Source organism: Protopterus annectens, chromosome 1.part1 (assembly GCF_019279795.1).
Source record: "Protopterus annectens isolate FY-2018-M chromosome 1.part1, PAN1.0, whole genome shotgun sequence".
NCBI classification, from domain to species: Eukaryota; Metazoa; Chordata; order Ceratodontiformes; family Protopteridae; genus Protopterus; species Protopterus annectens.
Window position 1 is genome coordinate 464997529 of NC_056726.1, and position 18275 is coordinate 465015803.

At 35.6% G+C, this 18275-nt stretch overlaps 1 protein-coding gene across 5 annotated transcripts in view; it reads right to left on the minus strand.

Annotated features, from left to right (window-relative positions):
* The window catches only part of GALNT2 (polypeptide N-acetylgalactosaminyltransferase 2), a 1695325-nt gene extending 1688603 nt beyond the window's left edge, over positions 1–6722 (minus strand). Inside the window, exon 1 of one of the 5 annotated variants that reach the window (XM_044076112.1) lies at positions 6381–6722. In XM_044076112.1, the coding sequence (XP_043932047.1) occupies positions 6381–6476 (96 nt within the window). In that variant the 5' untranslated portion in view covers positions 6477–6722. Of the gene's footprint in view, positions 1–5756; positions 5975–6380 lie in introns of those variants that run through there. The other 4 variants (XM_044076089.1, XM_044076094.1, XM_044076100.1 and 1 more) reach the window with 4 other exon arrangements.
* Positions 6723–18275: the final 11553 nt, after the last annotated feature.

An 18275-nucleotide genomic window follows, 5' to 3' on the forward strand; every position in this document is an offset into this window, starting at 1 on the left:
TAATCTGTTAATTTGTGTGTGCATTCATCAGTAAAACACGACCGATATTAAAAATCTCGTTCAGCCCTGGGGCATCTATATATTGCTAGCTGTACAACATGTTTGGCATTTTATGTAGGTAAAAATCAAAGGATAGCTTAAATACAGATATATGAATATCTGCTGTATTAGAAAATGTGATCCCAAAAAAACATGTAAACATGCCAGAGTTTGTACAGGGTTTGATAAGTTTGTACTTTTTGTAACAGATAAGAACAGCCCCACAACAGTACACGAGGCAATAGAAGTTAGATTAGAACTGTTAAAATTAATCTGGCAAATAAAGCTTAATGCTTGTATGCCCGGGGTCATGTGACCGTTTTGTGTTTGCTTAATGGGATAGCTTCATTCTAAAGAAGTCTCAGTGAGTAGAGGCGAAAGCGCTCAATAAACATTTCTGTCGGCTTTCTCCTTGACTTGTGGCACATTGGTGTTTTTTGTTCTTGGTTGCCTTTTGATAAGATCTACTGCCTGTGTGGTTTGGTTGTGATTTCAGTAAAACTTGCAGACAGATCCACCTTACAAAGAACAACAACAAAAACACAACACAAAATGTTTGCTGTAAATAACTCCATGCATGCGGACACAATTCTATGCAGTAATATAGAATAATATTACATAAACGAATAAAAATACAGAAATGTCTGAATAAAAGACAGCAACAAGTCAGCATGACTGACGTCAACACAAGGAATTTATAGGCTGTAATGATTACAAGGCTACAGTAAGGGAAGCAAGATCATGTTAAACCAGCAAGTACCTCTGGTCCAAACACACCAAAAAGTAGATTCAAATGACTGCATTTTTTTTTTTTTTTTTTTTACCAATTACCTTTCTATACTGTTGCGATTTTACACAATATTGTATTTCAGTTTCAAATAGCAACTGCTTGGCAGACACCACTGAAACTGCACCGCAAAATGCACACTATGCTTTCAAATGCCGCATCTAAGCCACAGACACAGTCACATTACATTTACTGCTACAAACAACTTTCAGGTTACTTAAACATATAAAATCAGAAGGCAGACAGAATTTCCAAGTTTTTTTTTTTCAAGTGAACCACTACATGCAATAAAACGGTAAATTAGAAACAGACAACTAAAAGACACAGTTTCTCTATCTGAAGAATACTAAAAATGCTACAAGTCATATTCCAGGACTAATGTACACCGCAGTTCTTGCGAGAAACTAAAAACACCTTTTTCCCCTTCAACTGAACAAACAGAAGTCACAGCAAATCAAGTAACCTTAAGCATATAGTCAATACTTCAGTGACTGAAACAAAGAAAAAAAGCCATCATTTTCATGGTATCTGTAGAAACAGTATTTACATATTATACAAACAAATCCTCATTCACCTGGTTTATGCCACTAGTGTTCTATAAACAATACTCTACTGTCCATCCCATTTATCTCACCCATAAATAAAAATAATCTTTCATCACCACCTCAGAGACCATACTTACGGTTATTATGTTCTAGATGGTCAAGGTCCAGAGAATTAAGGCTATGAATTACTAAATGAGCTTCATTCAATAATCCAGGGCTTGATGTCCTCAGCTTTCATTCTGTACCACTCTGAACAAGTCACTTAACTAGACACTGCTGCTGGGTCACCCTGAAAAAAGGCTTGTGCCTGGAGTGCAGGGAGATGGAAGGTCACTGTGCTTAAAACACATTTTAGTTACTTAGCTATTGATAATACTCCAGCCTCACAGGTCCGCGCTGAAGCATGTAAATAAAGTACATAGTTAAAGTACCACTGCATTGTTTTGTTTTAGCTTGTGTTTAAATACTTACCACGTTGATGTTGGAATTAGTTTCTCTTATTAAAAAAACTATTACAACCATGACAGTGAAAAGATTAATATTTTAACACAAAACAATCTTACTAAAAGGTGGGAATTATAAATTTCCCATTATTAACCCTACATGTTTAATACCTTAAAACATTGACACCACAACAGTAACTTTAAAAACCTCACACAGTTACTCTTAAATCAAACAGCAAAATGCATACTTCGTCAAAAAAGCAGCCAGACACACAACAGTATTTAGCACCAAAAACAATTACCTTGATTTTTCAACAGAAAGTTTCCAAGATCATTGCCATAAGTCTTTAACAAAACCTGTTGTAAACAACTCCATTATATCCCTCCTGACAAACAGGAAAGAAAAACACCTCCCAGCCCCATGAAAACTCTTACGTTAATGAAGAATAACCAACTACATAAAGTCAGACTGCATGGAAGTAATGTATTACTATTCTGGCCAGCAAGGCAATGAGCATCAAGTTATCAATGTTTACTTACAGTAATGAAAGTATGGCAAGCACAAAATCAGTTCTTTTAAAGCTTTCAAAACAATTACACATTGAAAAAGCTACAAAATGCCCTGCAGATAGAAGAGACTCGAACAGACGTAAAGTGTTAATCTTCACAAAAAATTTTATTTTTTTTTACTTAATCCAACCCCGAGAATGTTAATAAGCATCTCCCAGTTTCCTGTGTGTACCTCAGTCTGCAGTCCCTGAGGCACCCATCCCAAACACCTGCCAGATCCCACATACTTCCCAGTATCTGCTGCATCTCACCCGTTATTTGCCAGAGTTACAGTGGAAGATGGGGAGTAGAGAAAGCAGAAGGAAAGCTACACCTGATATTTACATCCTTAACAAAGCTATTTAAGTCACTGCTTTCACACCGAAATAAGGTCAATAAACATTTATGAAAACGCTTTTACCAACAAAAGTGAGAACTGCCACTTTCTGATATTACTATAAGCACCAAACACTAAACTGGATGACATGTCAGCTTCAAACAGATTCAACAAAAGAAAATCATTTAGTAATGCCTTCCAGCAAACTGGTCAACCCTAATGAAATGTCTGTTTACAACCTTACTAGTAATGCAAAATTTAGAGGGAGTAATAAAAAGAAAAATAACACTGATAAGTTCTCCAAATACATACAAGAGAGAGTAGAATTTACTGCTACCAAGTCCAAGGAAAAACAACACTGATTCTATTAGGGGAGATTGAGTATATCGGGAAAAAGATGACCTGTCTGCAAAAATAAAACCATGTGAGAATGGAAGTTACTTTTATGACGCAAGCGGTACCAGTATTTAGCACAAATATATGAAGGTAAAAAGATAATTCTCAGTTTCTGTGCAAAGCGGTCAATTAGCTATAAAGACTGCACTTCAGCAACTATGAAAAAAATCTTCGGCTTATGGCCAATGGACTTCTCTGGACCTGCAATATCTCTTAGCACATACAAAAGGAACAAAGCAGATGTGTGTTTCATCCAAGTTAAATTCCAAATGGACAACCAGGTTCAAATATACAGACCAAAAGAAAAGGAAGTGCTTTCAACTCTGCATTAAACATTAGCTGCTAAGACTCGACAAGTATAGACTATAGCACGATACCCTAAAAGCACACTGTCAGCACTTTAACCCGTTTGAAAAGTTAAACTTTACATCATAGTTACTCCTAGTGCCTTATTAACTTCAACAGAAACATTATATGCCATGTAAAAGCAACTAGAACACCTATGTGAATTGTGAATGCAGTAACAATTCTGTAAACAGCATTCACTCAACTCTGACAAAATTTGAACCCACAATAAAAACATAAAAACAGCAACTTTCTGCAGCAAACTAACAGTTTGCATCTGGCTTGTCCTCAATAAACCTGACTGGAAAGTTAATGTCAAAATAAAAAAATAAATACGATACTTGCATATATATTTACCTCCAAAATCTTGCTCCAAAAAGTCAACATTTACATGTGAAGCAATCATAATTTGACTCAGCTTAAACAATGATGCTACACATTTCTAAACTCCTAAAAATTCAAAAACACAACTTGTCATGGCATAGTGCCAGTAGCAAATGCGCAGGGTTCAAATTTCTACTACAATTAACATCTAATCAATATTCTTTGAAAACTTTAAGATCAATAAACACTTTCTATTACTGCTGTTGCATAAAACCCAAAATAAAGCATACAGCAAAGTAAAAAAAAAATTAAAATATGTAAGCTACCATCTAAAATTTACAAACTCACACCATCACACTTACACCATACATAATTTTTGAAAGCTTAATGCAAATAAATAGGATAGATAAATAAAAAGGTTGTGCTAACACGAGCTAAAAAAGTAAACTATCACATTCAATTACCACACCAGGCTAACACTATGAAACCTTCCTTGTACATTCTTCAGAGGAAGCAATTACATGTTTTGTTTTTTTATTTCACAATCTGCCACAAAAATAGTTTATTTTAAATACTGTTTGAAAACTAATCTCTCTCTCTCTCTCTGGAGAGAAACCAAAGTCATTCCAAATACAACCACAGAAAAAAAGTCACATCTTTAGCTGAAAACTGTACCTTTTTAAATGCTAAAAATCAGTCCCATTTCATCTTATGTTTACATTGAATATATCATAATAACCAATTACAGCAGTGGAAAGAGTACATCACTAATCTATAAATAAATTCCTTCATTTATGAGCCATAAGGGCTAAAAATAATGACCCCCTCTGCATGCATTTGTGCTAGCAGCTGCTCCTACTCCTGAGTTGAAAAGTTACAGAATTAACAAGAGAACTCAAGTCACCCAGTGTCAACAAATACTAGTATTATTTCTACATTTGTGATAAGAGAAACAAAGCAGAACTGGGGAGACACAGAATCTACAAAATTGCTGCACAGCCCAAGAGGCAGGATATTTGGAATGCCCATTCCAGAAGAGCCATGAGCTTTGTTTTACACATCATGACAACACCTTGAATGTGACAATTTAAGCTGCCTATTTTTTACCACTTAATAAATCATGAGGTCTATTGGGGCAACTGAAGATGACTTTCAACTCAAGCAATTGGAAATGCAGCTGTTACAACCATTTAAAGACCCCCTTAAGCATGTCACCAGAGAATGGTGACAAAGAGAAGAAAATGTGTAAAGAGAGAGTACTGACAGTCACCTGCAGGACAACTATATGTTTCTTAACTAATGCATAAAACTTTAACAGAATGGTAGTTGAGATTGCTGTTTTAAGACAAAGTAGCCACAGCAGTGACAGCACAACTTTCTACAACTCAAACTTCAGGTTAAAGAAAACAATATCTTTTACAGCAAATGTCCAATGCTATATTGAACAACAACTGATCTTACTTCATTCACTTTGTGGCACTCAAGAGATATTACGGAATATCACATGTGAGAGTCTTAATTACTCTTAACAAAATAAAAAAATCATCATACTAATTCCCATTACAATACTGAAAAGCCAAATACACAAACAGACAATGCTGTACTTCTTTGACTACCTAAGGTAAGAACTAATTTTGACAACAATCATTAAGCAAAACATGGAATAGTGGACTAAAACAGTGTACACGGCCATGTAATATATCAGTCAAGGCTTCAGACGTTACTTTCTAAGTCGCATCTACCCACCCCACAATATCTAAACTACAACTGAAATCATTTTCTCTCCATTACAAAAGGTCTCGGTTTCAAAACCCAAAACGATTGCGCTGTATTCATACATTCAAAGTCTGAAACTCTAAACCTGACTCTGGATAACTTCACTGCCAAAAACGTGCAACACACAAATCAGTACAACTCCATAACGAACATTCTACCTCGAAAAGATCACTTCGAGCAACTTTTGTCAGTTTAGGAACAGTTGAGAACCAGACCTTTTATTAGGATGTTCATATCGCCTGCGTCCAAAGCCACTACCACTTGCAAAGTGAGCAAAAAAGTCTTGTTCTACTTAAGAACAAAATTAAAGTGCACTGTCATCAGTTTGACAACCGGTTCAGATCTCCACTCCGACTGAAATTCGAGTAACACCGTTTTCTTAAGAAATGTTAAGCACTGATCTAATGAACGTAAAAGGTTACTTTTATGCAAAAAAAAACATCGTGATCAATATAGATCAGAAGACACTGCACTGAAAATGAACCCCACTGCCACGGACATACTGGTGTTGATCGCACCATTCAGCATCCCTCTGCCCTCAATGGCCTCTGTATTCATTACAGTTTTGGCAGTTAACTAACTGGAACATGACTAACCCCCATCCCCATAGCAAACCTAGAACGTGGCCACTTTCCATTATATAATATGCCATTCAGGTACAATGACGATTGATGATGCTGACTAGATACCAGAATACCGGACACCTTCCTGCTCCAAACAACTCTACCCCCAAAAAAAATTAATAATAATCCTATCCCATTGCCTCTTGAGACATGTAAAGGGTACCCGAGGGTCGCCTCAGTGAGCATCCAAAAGCCACAAAATCCACTCTAACTTACCTTTCGACTTAGAGTCGCTCCAGAGAAAAAATAATAAGCGATTCCTAACACCCAAAGGAAGGCGAAACATAAGAGAATGCGGGATTTCTTCCTCATTCTGTTGGCTTGATGTGCTCAGAATACCGATCAGAAATACTACGCGAAAAGCACCAGACGCCTCACCGCCCCTTTCTACCTCCCTCCTCTTCTTCCACCGCCTTCTTACTATCTTTCTCCGTCTCCCCCTCTCACTCACTTCAAGTACATACACTTCCTCTCTCTCTTGTTTGCACTACTACACACTCCATACACGAATCAATCACCGCTCCAGTTCCACTGACTGATTCCAGCAAGCAGGAAGCATTAGTTAACACAAGCAGTTCAGAGGGCAAAGGTTAAAAGTGAACAATGTGCCAATGAGCAAACGAAAACTAAGAATGCAGCGAAGGGCAAGCTATTGCCTCTTGCGTTATTAGATCTTTACTGATACTTTAATTTTTCGTTTTTAACTAACAATGTTTAGCTGTTATGTCAACAGTGCATTTTTACTGTTATCTCTCTAACAAAGATGGTAAGGCATGGGACTATTTTGATGCAGTCAGCTGAATAGTAGGACTGAAAACTGACCAACAGTCCGATACTAACGTTGCATATTGGAACGTTATGGTTAAAATGTTTTATATGTACAACGTGTTTTATTACTATTATTATTGTAAGCTGTATCACTTGTGCTTAGGGCGCAACTGTTATCACTCCTGATTTTGTCTCCGCACCTTTCTCGACTGCCTAGATTTTTGCCTCGTATTTTTGGTTTGTTCTTCACAAAATCTGCATTTTTTGTAGCAACTCACTGAGAATTAGTCAGCAAACAATGATATATGTTTCGAGTTTCGGATAACATACACTTCAGAAAACACATGCTAATGCAAATCCTGTTATGTTTAGAACAGTATTTAAAGTCTGTCCCTGTTTTGGGGCCTTAGTCTCCCATTATTTTAGGCTTTGTCCAGGTTTGTTGCACTAAGACGTTGAAAGGTATGCTGTGGAAGAATTGTCCTTTCTTCCAAAAATGTATTGTGGCAAAACAAGTTATTTACAGTAAAAAAATGGAGTTATATATGTCGTGTTATTTAGTAAGGTAATACAGATCCTCACATTCTGTCAACATTACAATAGCATGCGAATGCCATTTCAGCCCTTACGTGAAAATGGATAGGGTTACCACCTGTTCCTCTTTGCGCAGTTGTGTGTCCTGAGAAAAAAACTAAAAAATTGCAAATGTCCTGAGATTTTAAGATAAAATATATTTCTTAAGTTTTCTTTAATATTTGCATAAAACAGTTATTTTGTATCTGAAACATAAATATTATAGGAAATGGCATAAACAACTCAAATGCTATAAAATAAGTTTTTATTTTGGCAAAAGAGTGAAGTTCTGTCCTTTGGACTGGCTTTGGGTAAGTTTTGTCCTGCAAACTCTCACATTTCTGCAAAAAAATGTCCCACTTTGGGCATTTGAAAAGGTGGCAACCCTAGAAAATGGAGCCCTGGACAAAGCTGTCAGTGGTGCCCCTTCTCTTAAAAGACATGCTCCACTTTCCTGAGCGTGGCTATCACTGCCTAGAATAAGCGAAGTGGTTTTCTTTCCAGGTACCGCAAATCACACCACGTTGGTATCTGTTGATCCAGAAAGGCAGTTAGTGCCTCTGGTCTGTGGTGCAACACTTTCGAAATGTTACTCCCGCCGTATACAAACGGCAGCTGGAAAAAACTGCACGTTGCATTAATGAAACTTTGGTTGCAGTCTAGTATTCTGGATAACACCGAAAGGAATGTCCATGTTTAACCCAGTACTGATCACAGTTCCTTTTCTTTTATATGTATTATTTATTATAAGCATACATCTCAACTGTCCAGGATTTTGCAGAGTGCCCATTATGTTGTCCCGTTTCTCATAAAATGTGTGGCATTCTGGCAAATCATTGAGAACTAAAGTAACTTAATGTCAAACATTTGAGTTTCAGACTTCATAGCCTAAAGAAAATTAATATTATAGTTACTTAGCAAGTACTTTTTAGTTCATTTTAATGTTAATTTGTGGATGTATTATGATAAAATCTAACTGTTAGTAGTATAAAAAAGAAAATTAATGATGATGCAGAGCTTTTTACTCTATCAGCTTTTAAGTCTGCAAGGAAATATTTAAAATCTGTTCCTGAGTTGGGGCCTTTGTCCGCAATTATTTTTGGTTTTGTCCAGAATTCTTACACTGAGGTTAAGCAGTATGCTTGTAATACTGTTAGTGTTTGAGATGTTTTGCTATACGTAACACACTTCCCTCATATCTTGCATGGTGTAGCATTAAGGAAATTCCGAGAAGGTTATCCAAGTTTATGCAACTTCACAGGCAGTATTTATAGTTCAGCGTGTGTGGGATAATGCTTTGTTTTATATTACATAATGGTTCGTTAATGTTTTGCTTTCCGAAAATTCCAGCAGAGCAGTTTTACACAAGCCAGAAATTTCAGAATAGAGTTAACACCTGTTCCACTTTTTGCAGACCAGTTTGATTTGGGCATCTTTGTCCTGTGAAAAGAAAGAGGAAAACGTTACAGTTGTCATGATATTTTAAGAGAAAGGGTATTCTCTAGCGTTGTATTTAGTTGTTGTATCTTTCGGCTTTTCCCGATTAGGGGTCGCCCCAGCGGAACTCTGGTCCGCTAATGATTGGCGGATTTTTACGTGCCGAGTTGCCAGCCCTGACGCACAACCTTCAACGAAGGTACGCACATTCACGCATGTCTCCACAGAGAAGACGCTCTAGTTGAGAATCGAACAGGACCACGTCTTACTGTGAGGTGAGTGACAAAGCTACCGCAGCACCACCACCGCATTACATCAACTTACAATGCAGTAGTTTAAACACCTTTAAATTCTTGTTTGAATGAATTGCTTATACTGCAAAAATCTCGCTTTTCAGTAAAAAAAAATCCGCTTTGGGTCTTTGAAAAATGTGGCAAAACAAATTTAAGGGGGTAGTCATATAATAATTTTGCTTTTTTCATTACAATAGTAGAAATAGAAGACGTGAGAATAAGTGCTCTCAGTGAAGTAAGAAGACTGAAGTGGTAGGCAGATGGTAGTCACTCTAAGGGAGGAATTGGAGATGTACTGGTAAATAGCAAGCATTAACAGTTGCAAGTCCATAGAAGATATTTTATTTATTTATTTATTTTGAGTTGGGGGGGGGGGGTGCTAGTCTGAGAATCTGCACAGTTGACGTTTCTAGCTGCGAGGATGGCAAGGTTATAAAAAAAGCTGAGAACGTTTATATTGCTTTAATCAAATCGTGTTCATCTACACTAATTTCCTTGCTGATATAGGTGAACTTTAAGCTGTTACTTTGTCAGCCTTAATAGACCACTGATCCACATGGACCTTTTTCAAACTCAGGCTGGGAGCACTGTTTTATGAAGGAAACAAGGGTTAGAAGCTAGTAAAAGATGCTTGGGAATGAATTAAACAATATATTATATTTGGATGTGTAATACAGGGTTTACCCTTGGCTGGTGTGCTTTGGTCACAAGATGAAGCCTCGGTGACCAAAAAAAACCTACTGTGGTATCCTGCATTACCCACACACAACATAATGTACTGCTGTAATACAATTAACATATTTAAAAAAAAGAAATACACATTTGATAAATAATGTTATTGCATAATGGGACTTTTGCTTCCTTGGGGGTCTGCGTGAGCTAGATTAGAATACAGTGTGGATATGGACAATACTGAACATGCACAATGCCTGAGTGTTTTTGCTGCTACTTTTTTGCAACAAGCACCACACCAGTCTGTTTCCCTTCAGTTCAGTATTTCTAATTAGGCTATTATTTGCTGAGGAAAGTTAAAAGTTGCTGTTAATTTATGAGGTTAGAGTAATAGAGAAAGTGACAGTTGCAATATTTGTTAATTGTGTAGCTGTAATGATATTATTTTGGTGGAGTTACTGAACTGCTTTCAATGAGTAATGCAGGCTTACTGTGGTACACTTATTTATTGTGCTCAGACATTGCTGTTAGAGACAAAAAGCAAAGGATCTCGTATAACAGTGTGCTACCAAGAACAGTAAATCTTTGGTTATCTGGAAGCATGCAAAGCATACAGCTAACTTTGGAACAGCAGATGCTACTAAATAGTATAAACAACAAAGATGATCAAAAGAACCTTTACTAATATAAGAAGCTAAGAGCAAGTCTTTAAGTGTACTCACAATGAAAAGAGAACAATTTTTTACTCTGTCTTTTCTTTCTTGTGCCTGCTGACAATGTGCCCTTCTCCTACTGTTCCAGAGTTCTCCTGAAATAGCAGCCCAAAAACAGGATCATGTGAAATTGACAGTAGACCTTAACTGTCCCCTGGCTGGGGAACTACTTGTTGACCAATAAACATGTAAGTGGTTGAAGGGGTGGAGATTTCCTTATTAGACTAACCTCTCCCCCTGACAATTTAGGCATGTGTGAATTCCCACAATGCCAGATCCAGTGCTGCAGACACCTATGTTTGTGTGTGTAGTTCACCAGTTACAACACAAATGCTGATTGGAAATGCAACCTAGTCTATTTTCCAGTTTGTCACCCAGCCTCTGCATAGTGTCTGAGGTTTTGCTGGGGACCGAGCTGCCATCCCTTTCTCCAGGATGGGTGAGCTGGCATTTGCCTACTCACTCCCATCCTCCCTGACCATCTCCTTGAAGCACTCCACTATTAATCAAATCTGGGTAATCTAGATCATGGTCAGAGTTTTATCCCCTAAGCTTTGGAGCCACACTGCACAGTTAACTGAATGGTAGATGACTAAAACCAAACACAACTGGGAATAGCAGCTCAACAACAAAAATAAAACCAGTAACAAGAAAAACTTGTTCAGTTTAGCAGCATAAAAAAATAATTTAATTAAGGGTGTTTGTCATAAAACTCCACGAAATGGCTTGGTACACGAAGAAAAGCACAGTACCAAGACGATATTTCCAACAGCTTTATTCACTACGTAATCCACTCCACAAGCACAGTACTATGCTGAGTACTGCAAACAGAATACAAAACACACAGGGTTGAGCGCTTTCATCTGCAAAAGCAGATTTCATCAGAACCAAGAAGCTCCCAAAAAGAGCTCTTAAATATCTAATTAGGCGCCAAAAATTAGTGAATTAATTAATTGAAAATTCACTCAAATTGCACATCCTTACAGGGTTTATGCCCAAAAAAATTGACTAGTTTGTTGTAGTTAAACCATAACAAAACACATCATACTGATTTACGTATATATATAATCACTAAAAAACTAGTAATAAACTAAAAAACTTGTAATAATATACGGTGAAATTATATGAACAAATGTGTATAAAAATATGTATAAAAATATATATATATGTGTGTATGTAAATTTGAAATATATTGGAAAAAAATATATATATACATGTATATATGTAATATGTGTAATATTCAGATGTATCCTGAATTTATAATGACAAGTGGATGTACCATGTAAAATATAAATAATTGAAATACAGAGGAGTACTCAAAATGACTAAACTACCGGGGTTGGTGGCATACAACCTCCCTTCAAAAGTGATGTGTGCATATGCCATTAAAAATTCAATGGTAACAATACAATGGTACAAATAATAAGCCATAGTACACTTTTACACTTTTTGTAGATTAGGAAGATTTCTTGTAAAAGTGTACTATGGCTTATTATTTGTACCATTGTATTGTTACCATTGAATTTTTAATGGCATATGCACACATCACTTTTGAAGGGAGGTTGTATGCCACCAACCCCGGTAGTTTAGTCATTTTGAGTACTCCTCTGTATTTCAATTATTTATATTTTACATGGTACATCCACTTGTCATTATAAATTCAGGATACATCTGAATATTACACACATTACATATATACATGTATATATATTTTTTTTTTCCAATATATTTCAAATTTACATACACACATATATATATTTTTATACACATTTTTATACACATTTGTTCATATAATTTCACCGTATATTATTACAAGTTTTTAAGTTTATTACTAGTTTTTTAGTGATTATATATATATATACGTAAATCAGTATGATGTGTTTTGTTATGGTTTAACTACAACAAACTATTCAATTTTTTTGGGCATAAACCCTGTAAGGATGTGCAATTTGAGTGAATTTTCAATTAATTAATTCACTAATTTTTGGCGCCTAATTAGATATTTAAGAGCTCTTTTTGGGAGCTTCTTGGTTCTGATGAAATCTGCTTTTGCAGATGAAAGCGCTCAACCCTGTGTGTTTTGTATTCTGTTTGCAGTACTCAGCATAGTACTGTGCTTGTGGAGTGGATTACGTAGTGAATAAAGCTGTTGGAAATATCGTCTTGGTACTGTGCTTTTCTTCGTGTACCAAGCCATTTCTTGGAGTTATATGTTTGTCATAAAAGACAGACTTCATCAGAAAAAGAAAATAACATTTTTTTTGTTTTCAGTAATACTTTTGTCTTTGCGCTATTTCCAGTTATGTTTGGTTTTGGTCATTTTGGCTGTTATGGAGGAAGCAGCAAGTGTCTCGCAGCAGAGGCATGTCCTTCTGTGTAATGGTTCCCAAAGTGATAGGATGAACGCTGATTCTATTCCCCCTGGTTTGACTGATTTGTTGGTGCAACTGTCGCAGTAAGCTGCTCTTAGTGAACAATAATCGCAAGCTTGTCAGGACACTGCTAAGAACACTGATGTTTTTCATAGTGGTCGAGAGTAGACCAATGCTGATGTGGTCAGGAATGGCAACTCATTTGTGGATTAGACGCAAACTAGTACTTATTGGGTTTTTTTGTATTTTTATTTTTGTACTGGTTTAGGATTGATTTTATGCTGTTTATGAATATTGTAGTGTAATATATTTGTAATTTTTGAAACGATTGGCTGATCAAGTGATGATGTCATATTTAAATGTTTAAATTGATGTGAGTTTTATGTTGATTTATTCTGATGAAGTTCTAAGAGTGAAAGAACAAAAGTGCTTAAGTTACTAGTTTGTCTCAATTTATTTAGTTCTTTTTATTTGTCTCCAGCTGTGGTGGTTGTTGGGCTTTGTTGTTTGGTTTTGGAGTTTATTTGCCCTTCTTCGTCTTCTTTTTTATCATTTGTGGGTTAGAATTTTGATTTGTTTTTCTTATTTGGATAACAGTTTCAGTTTTTTTTCACATGAGATGGACTATCTTTGGTCAAACAATTTGATTTATTCAAAAATAAGTTGTGGTAGTTGGACAATAAATATTTTTTGAAATTTAAAAATAATAATGTCACGGAGTACCAATAAGTGCTCTAACACCAATACAGAAATGCTGTCACAATGTCTGTAGTTGTCCCAGACAGCTGCTTGCAGAAAAACCAAAACTACTACTCACACTGCTGTTGAATAGCTTTCACCAAAATGAACACATGGAACCACTGTAAATAGAAAAACCAAAGATGCTGCTGGCTAACGAACACTGCTCCACTACAGCTTGAGTAAAGCTGTCGTTGATTCTGTTTAAATATCTCAATGTTGTTGTCCAGAACGTACTTCCAATACAACACGCCAAGTATATTTAAAAATAAAGCCAACAAATTTATTAAGAATAACACACCACAAAAACTACATAGACTACTGCATTTTCATTTAAAATATGAAACTTCCCAAAACTCTTTGAATTTTGAATTTTATATTAATTTCTGTACTGAGTAGACAATACCAACACTGTCACTTTAAATTTTTGAAATGGTATCAGTTAACTTTAGCACCTTAGAAGTTTTAAAAGACGGACAATAGAGTTATTTTGGTGTTCTGAAGAAGCCCATAGATTATGGGTGAATTTTGAATTTTATATTAATTTCTGTACTGAGTAGACAATACCAACACTGTCACTTTAAATTTTTGAAATGGTATCAGTTACTTTTAGCACCTTAGAAGTTTTAAAAGACGGACAATAGAGTTATTTTGGTGTTCTGAAGAAGCCCATAGATTATGGGTGAAAGCGCTTAACCAATGTTAATTGAGTCCGTTGTATTCACAGTGTGCGTTTTATTTATGTTGTCTATCAGTACTTCATGTGACCACTTTGGGACGTTTCATATTAAATGAAAGTGCAGTGGTTTATGCAGTTTTCGTGGTGTGTTATTCTTAATAAATTTGTTGGCTTTATTTTTAAATATACTTGGCGTGTTGCATTGGAAGCACGTTCTGGACAACAACATTGAGGTATTTAAACGGAATCAACGACAGCTTTACTCAAGCTGTAGTGGAGCAGTATTCGCTAGCCAGCAGCATCTTTGGTCTTTCTATTTTCAGTGGTTCCGTGTGTTTGTTTTGGTGAAAGCTATTCAAAAGCAGTGTGAGTAGCAGTTTTGGTTTTTCTGCAAGCAGCTGTCCGGGACAACTACGGACATTGTGACAACATTTCTGTATTGGTGTTAGAGCACTTATTGGTACTCCGTTACATTATTATTTTTCAGTTTTGTTTTTGCAAACTATTTTTTGAAATGTAATAAGGAGACCGTAGTCCCTAAAAGTTTACACATTTTTAAATATCTGAGTGGCATGTTGGAAGGCTCATCCTTTTATCATGGTTTGGTCAAGTTTTTTGATAAAATTGGTTTTGAGCTTTTGGAAATAATTATTAAACATAACACTAAGTGTATTGAGGGCTTGCATCAAGAACGCATTGCTCTCAGTAAATCTATTTGTGAAGTCCTGATTTTTCTAACTTATAAAAGTGACTGATATTTTTTTTTTTTCTAACCTGAATGATCACTTACAGGTCAACAAAAAACAAACACTAAAGTAACTAATAGGGACAAGAACGAATACCATAATAACCTGGTTTACCCACTTTCTCAGGGTAAATGGGATATGGGCTGTGTAAACACTAAACCTTTGATTTCTAGATGGCTGGATCAACATTCTGATGAGTCTTCATTGGGTATGAGTTGGTGTATGACGAGTCAATTTCTACCACTACTAACAGCTATACTGGTGAATTTTTTTACCAAGGAGACCGGAGAAGTTGCCGAGTTGACCTTAAAAAATGAAGAGCATAGGGTGGGACAACAGCTCACAGTATCTACAAAAGACAAAATAACGGAGTTTTATGAGTTAGGGTTGTCACTCCTTTTTTAGAAAGTGGGAATATGGATTTTTATGGGGCTCGCTATCAATTTTTTTGTATATAATTTCTGTGGTTTGGTCTTAACACAGAACCATTTGAATTTATTCAAAAAGGGTTTCATTTTTCTACTAGCAAAGCGAGAAAATATTGTTTTTGTGTTGACTGAACTGAAAGGTTTTTATAGTTTATTGAATTTGTCTTTGTCTCATTGGTACCAAAAATGGAACTGATTGATATAGCTGAAGTAATTACAATCCACCTCTTGCATCTCCTATCAAAATGTTTGAGAGCCTGGTAGAAAATAATATTTGGAGTTTGTGTGGTTCAAGGAATTTGAATACATATCACAATCTTTCATAGGGTGAATCCAAGATTTTATGGGACTTGTATCAGAATCATTCAGTAAGAATTATGAAACCGGACAGGGGGATGGAGTGAATGTTATGAATCAATTTTTATAATTTAAGATGTTTGATATTTTGTACAATGATTATTTTTATTCCTGTGTTTTGAAAAAGTGAGATAAACATGAGTTAAAAGAAAACTGGTATGATGTTATCTGTTCTTTTGTTGGAAGATATTACAGATGTTTCTACATTTGAGTTTTTGTACCTCCCTGGACTACATGAAAAGAGACATAGAGGAGCTCTCTGATCATGTAGCCCAGGCCAGTATGACCCTGACCTTGAGTAGCATCTTACCCTCACCAAGAATGATGCCACAGTATAAAGACAAAATTATCAATTTTAACAATTGGCTAAAGTATTGGTGTCATTCAAAGGGGATCCAGTGTCTGTCAGCCTGGGAAGACATGCTCGACAAGCCACATAGCTTCACTAGGGACGGCTTGCACCTGTCACCCCTGGGCTTAGGAATACTGGCTAAGGCTCTTGCCACCCCCATAGTGCCTTTTTTAGGCAAGGCTCAAAGACAAACCCACCTCCATAGACAACACAAAGAAAAAGAAACTAAGGGTAATGCTGCTCAACGCCATATGGTGTTTTGCATCTTTTTCCACAAGTGGATTCCTGGCATTTATTGAACATTTTGAAGGAAATGGAATTCAATAAGGACGCTGTTTTCATCAGAATTTGTTTACTGTTATTCCCCAAGACTTGAGTAGAGAACGGTTTAGTAAATTGTTGTTTGAATTTGGATTTCTTACTGGTACAGATGTTTCTTTGGTATGTGACTTGATGGATCTTGTCGTAAAGAACATTTTTATGTTTGATAATGAGTTCTTTAAACAGTGTTCTGGTGTTGCTATGGGTGTGTCTTCTGCACTGATTTTTGCTAATTTGGTACTTTGTTTTTTGGAGAAACACATGGTATTTAAGAATGAGTTATATAAATATGTAAATGTAGTCACTCATTTTTAGTTGCTGTGTTTATCTTATAGGAGCATACCAAATGATTTGTAGGTGTTCTTTAATTTTTGGAAACTAGCATAGAATTAAGATTTGCTCATTCATTTTCAGATACTGAAATTGTTAAGACATTGTAAAATTTTATAACTAAATAGGTGAGGATCTAATATTTATAGAAAACTCTCCTTTTTAATTGTTATGTACATTTTTCTAGCAACCACCCAGAGTGGCTAAAAAGGAATATGGTGCAGGGTCAGAGTGTTAGATTATCCCATATGATGTCTGAAGATAATATTTTATTCAAGAGTTACAAACTTTGAAATGGATGTTTATAGAGAGGGGGTATTTATTTATTTTTATTGATAAAGTCATTAGAGAGGTTAGTGTTTAAAAGAGGGAACTGTATAACTCCGAAGATTATTACAAATAGTCCCTCAAATGGTTTGTTTTTAGGTAGATCTAGAAATGACATAGGTGATTTTCACAAAGCTATGTGTCTTATGATCTGTAATGGCAATTTTTAATATTATAAATATTATAAAAACATGGGCATATTTTTAGTTATTTGTATTAATTGGGAATTCCACCACAGGTTTTTTTTTTTTTTTTTTTGTAAAAATGTTAGCAACATTAAGGACTGTTTAGAGAAAAGAGGTATTGATGTTTTTAGCAACAAAGCTGGTGTGGGTTGTTGTGGAATGTATAAACAATGTACATTTATTAATGTTGGCAAATTTGAATGGGAAAACTTTTATGCCTAGACTGCATACAAGTGTAATTGAGCGGGGCAGTCTGACTCTATGCTCTTCTAACCCTTTTATTTTATGTGCTGCAGATCAATAGAGGGATATTAATAATGTCTTGGTCAAACATGCTATAGTTTATTCTAATCTTAACAAGTTTACTTTTTTGCTTGTTTTTTGAAAGGGCTGGTGATTAGCGGAACTGTTTTGTAAAGGGAATTATATTGGCAGCTAGCCCTTGAAGCTGACAAACCTCCAGGTTTGAATGAGTGTATTTCAGTCATTAGAACTTGAAATGATAAACGTAACACATTATTTATCTTTTATGACCAGTGTGAAAGGATCATGCATTTTTTTATGTTTGCTTATTGAATGCAAAAAAAGTTTTTTTTTTTTTTGTTCTGATGAAGTCAATCTTTCATGATGGAAGCTTTCTTTTGCTGTTGGACTGAACCAACAAGCAAATAAGTAAATAAATGGTCAGAAATCCATCATTACATCAGTGATAATTATATTTTCTAAGTTATTTGACACGAAAGGAAACGGCTAACAAATGCTCTGTGCCTTTGTCTTTAGGGAACAGAAAATCTAAAAATAAATGTCACATTTTTAAATT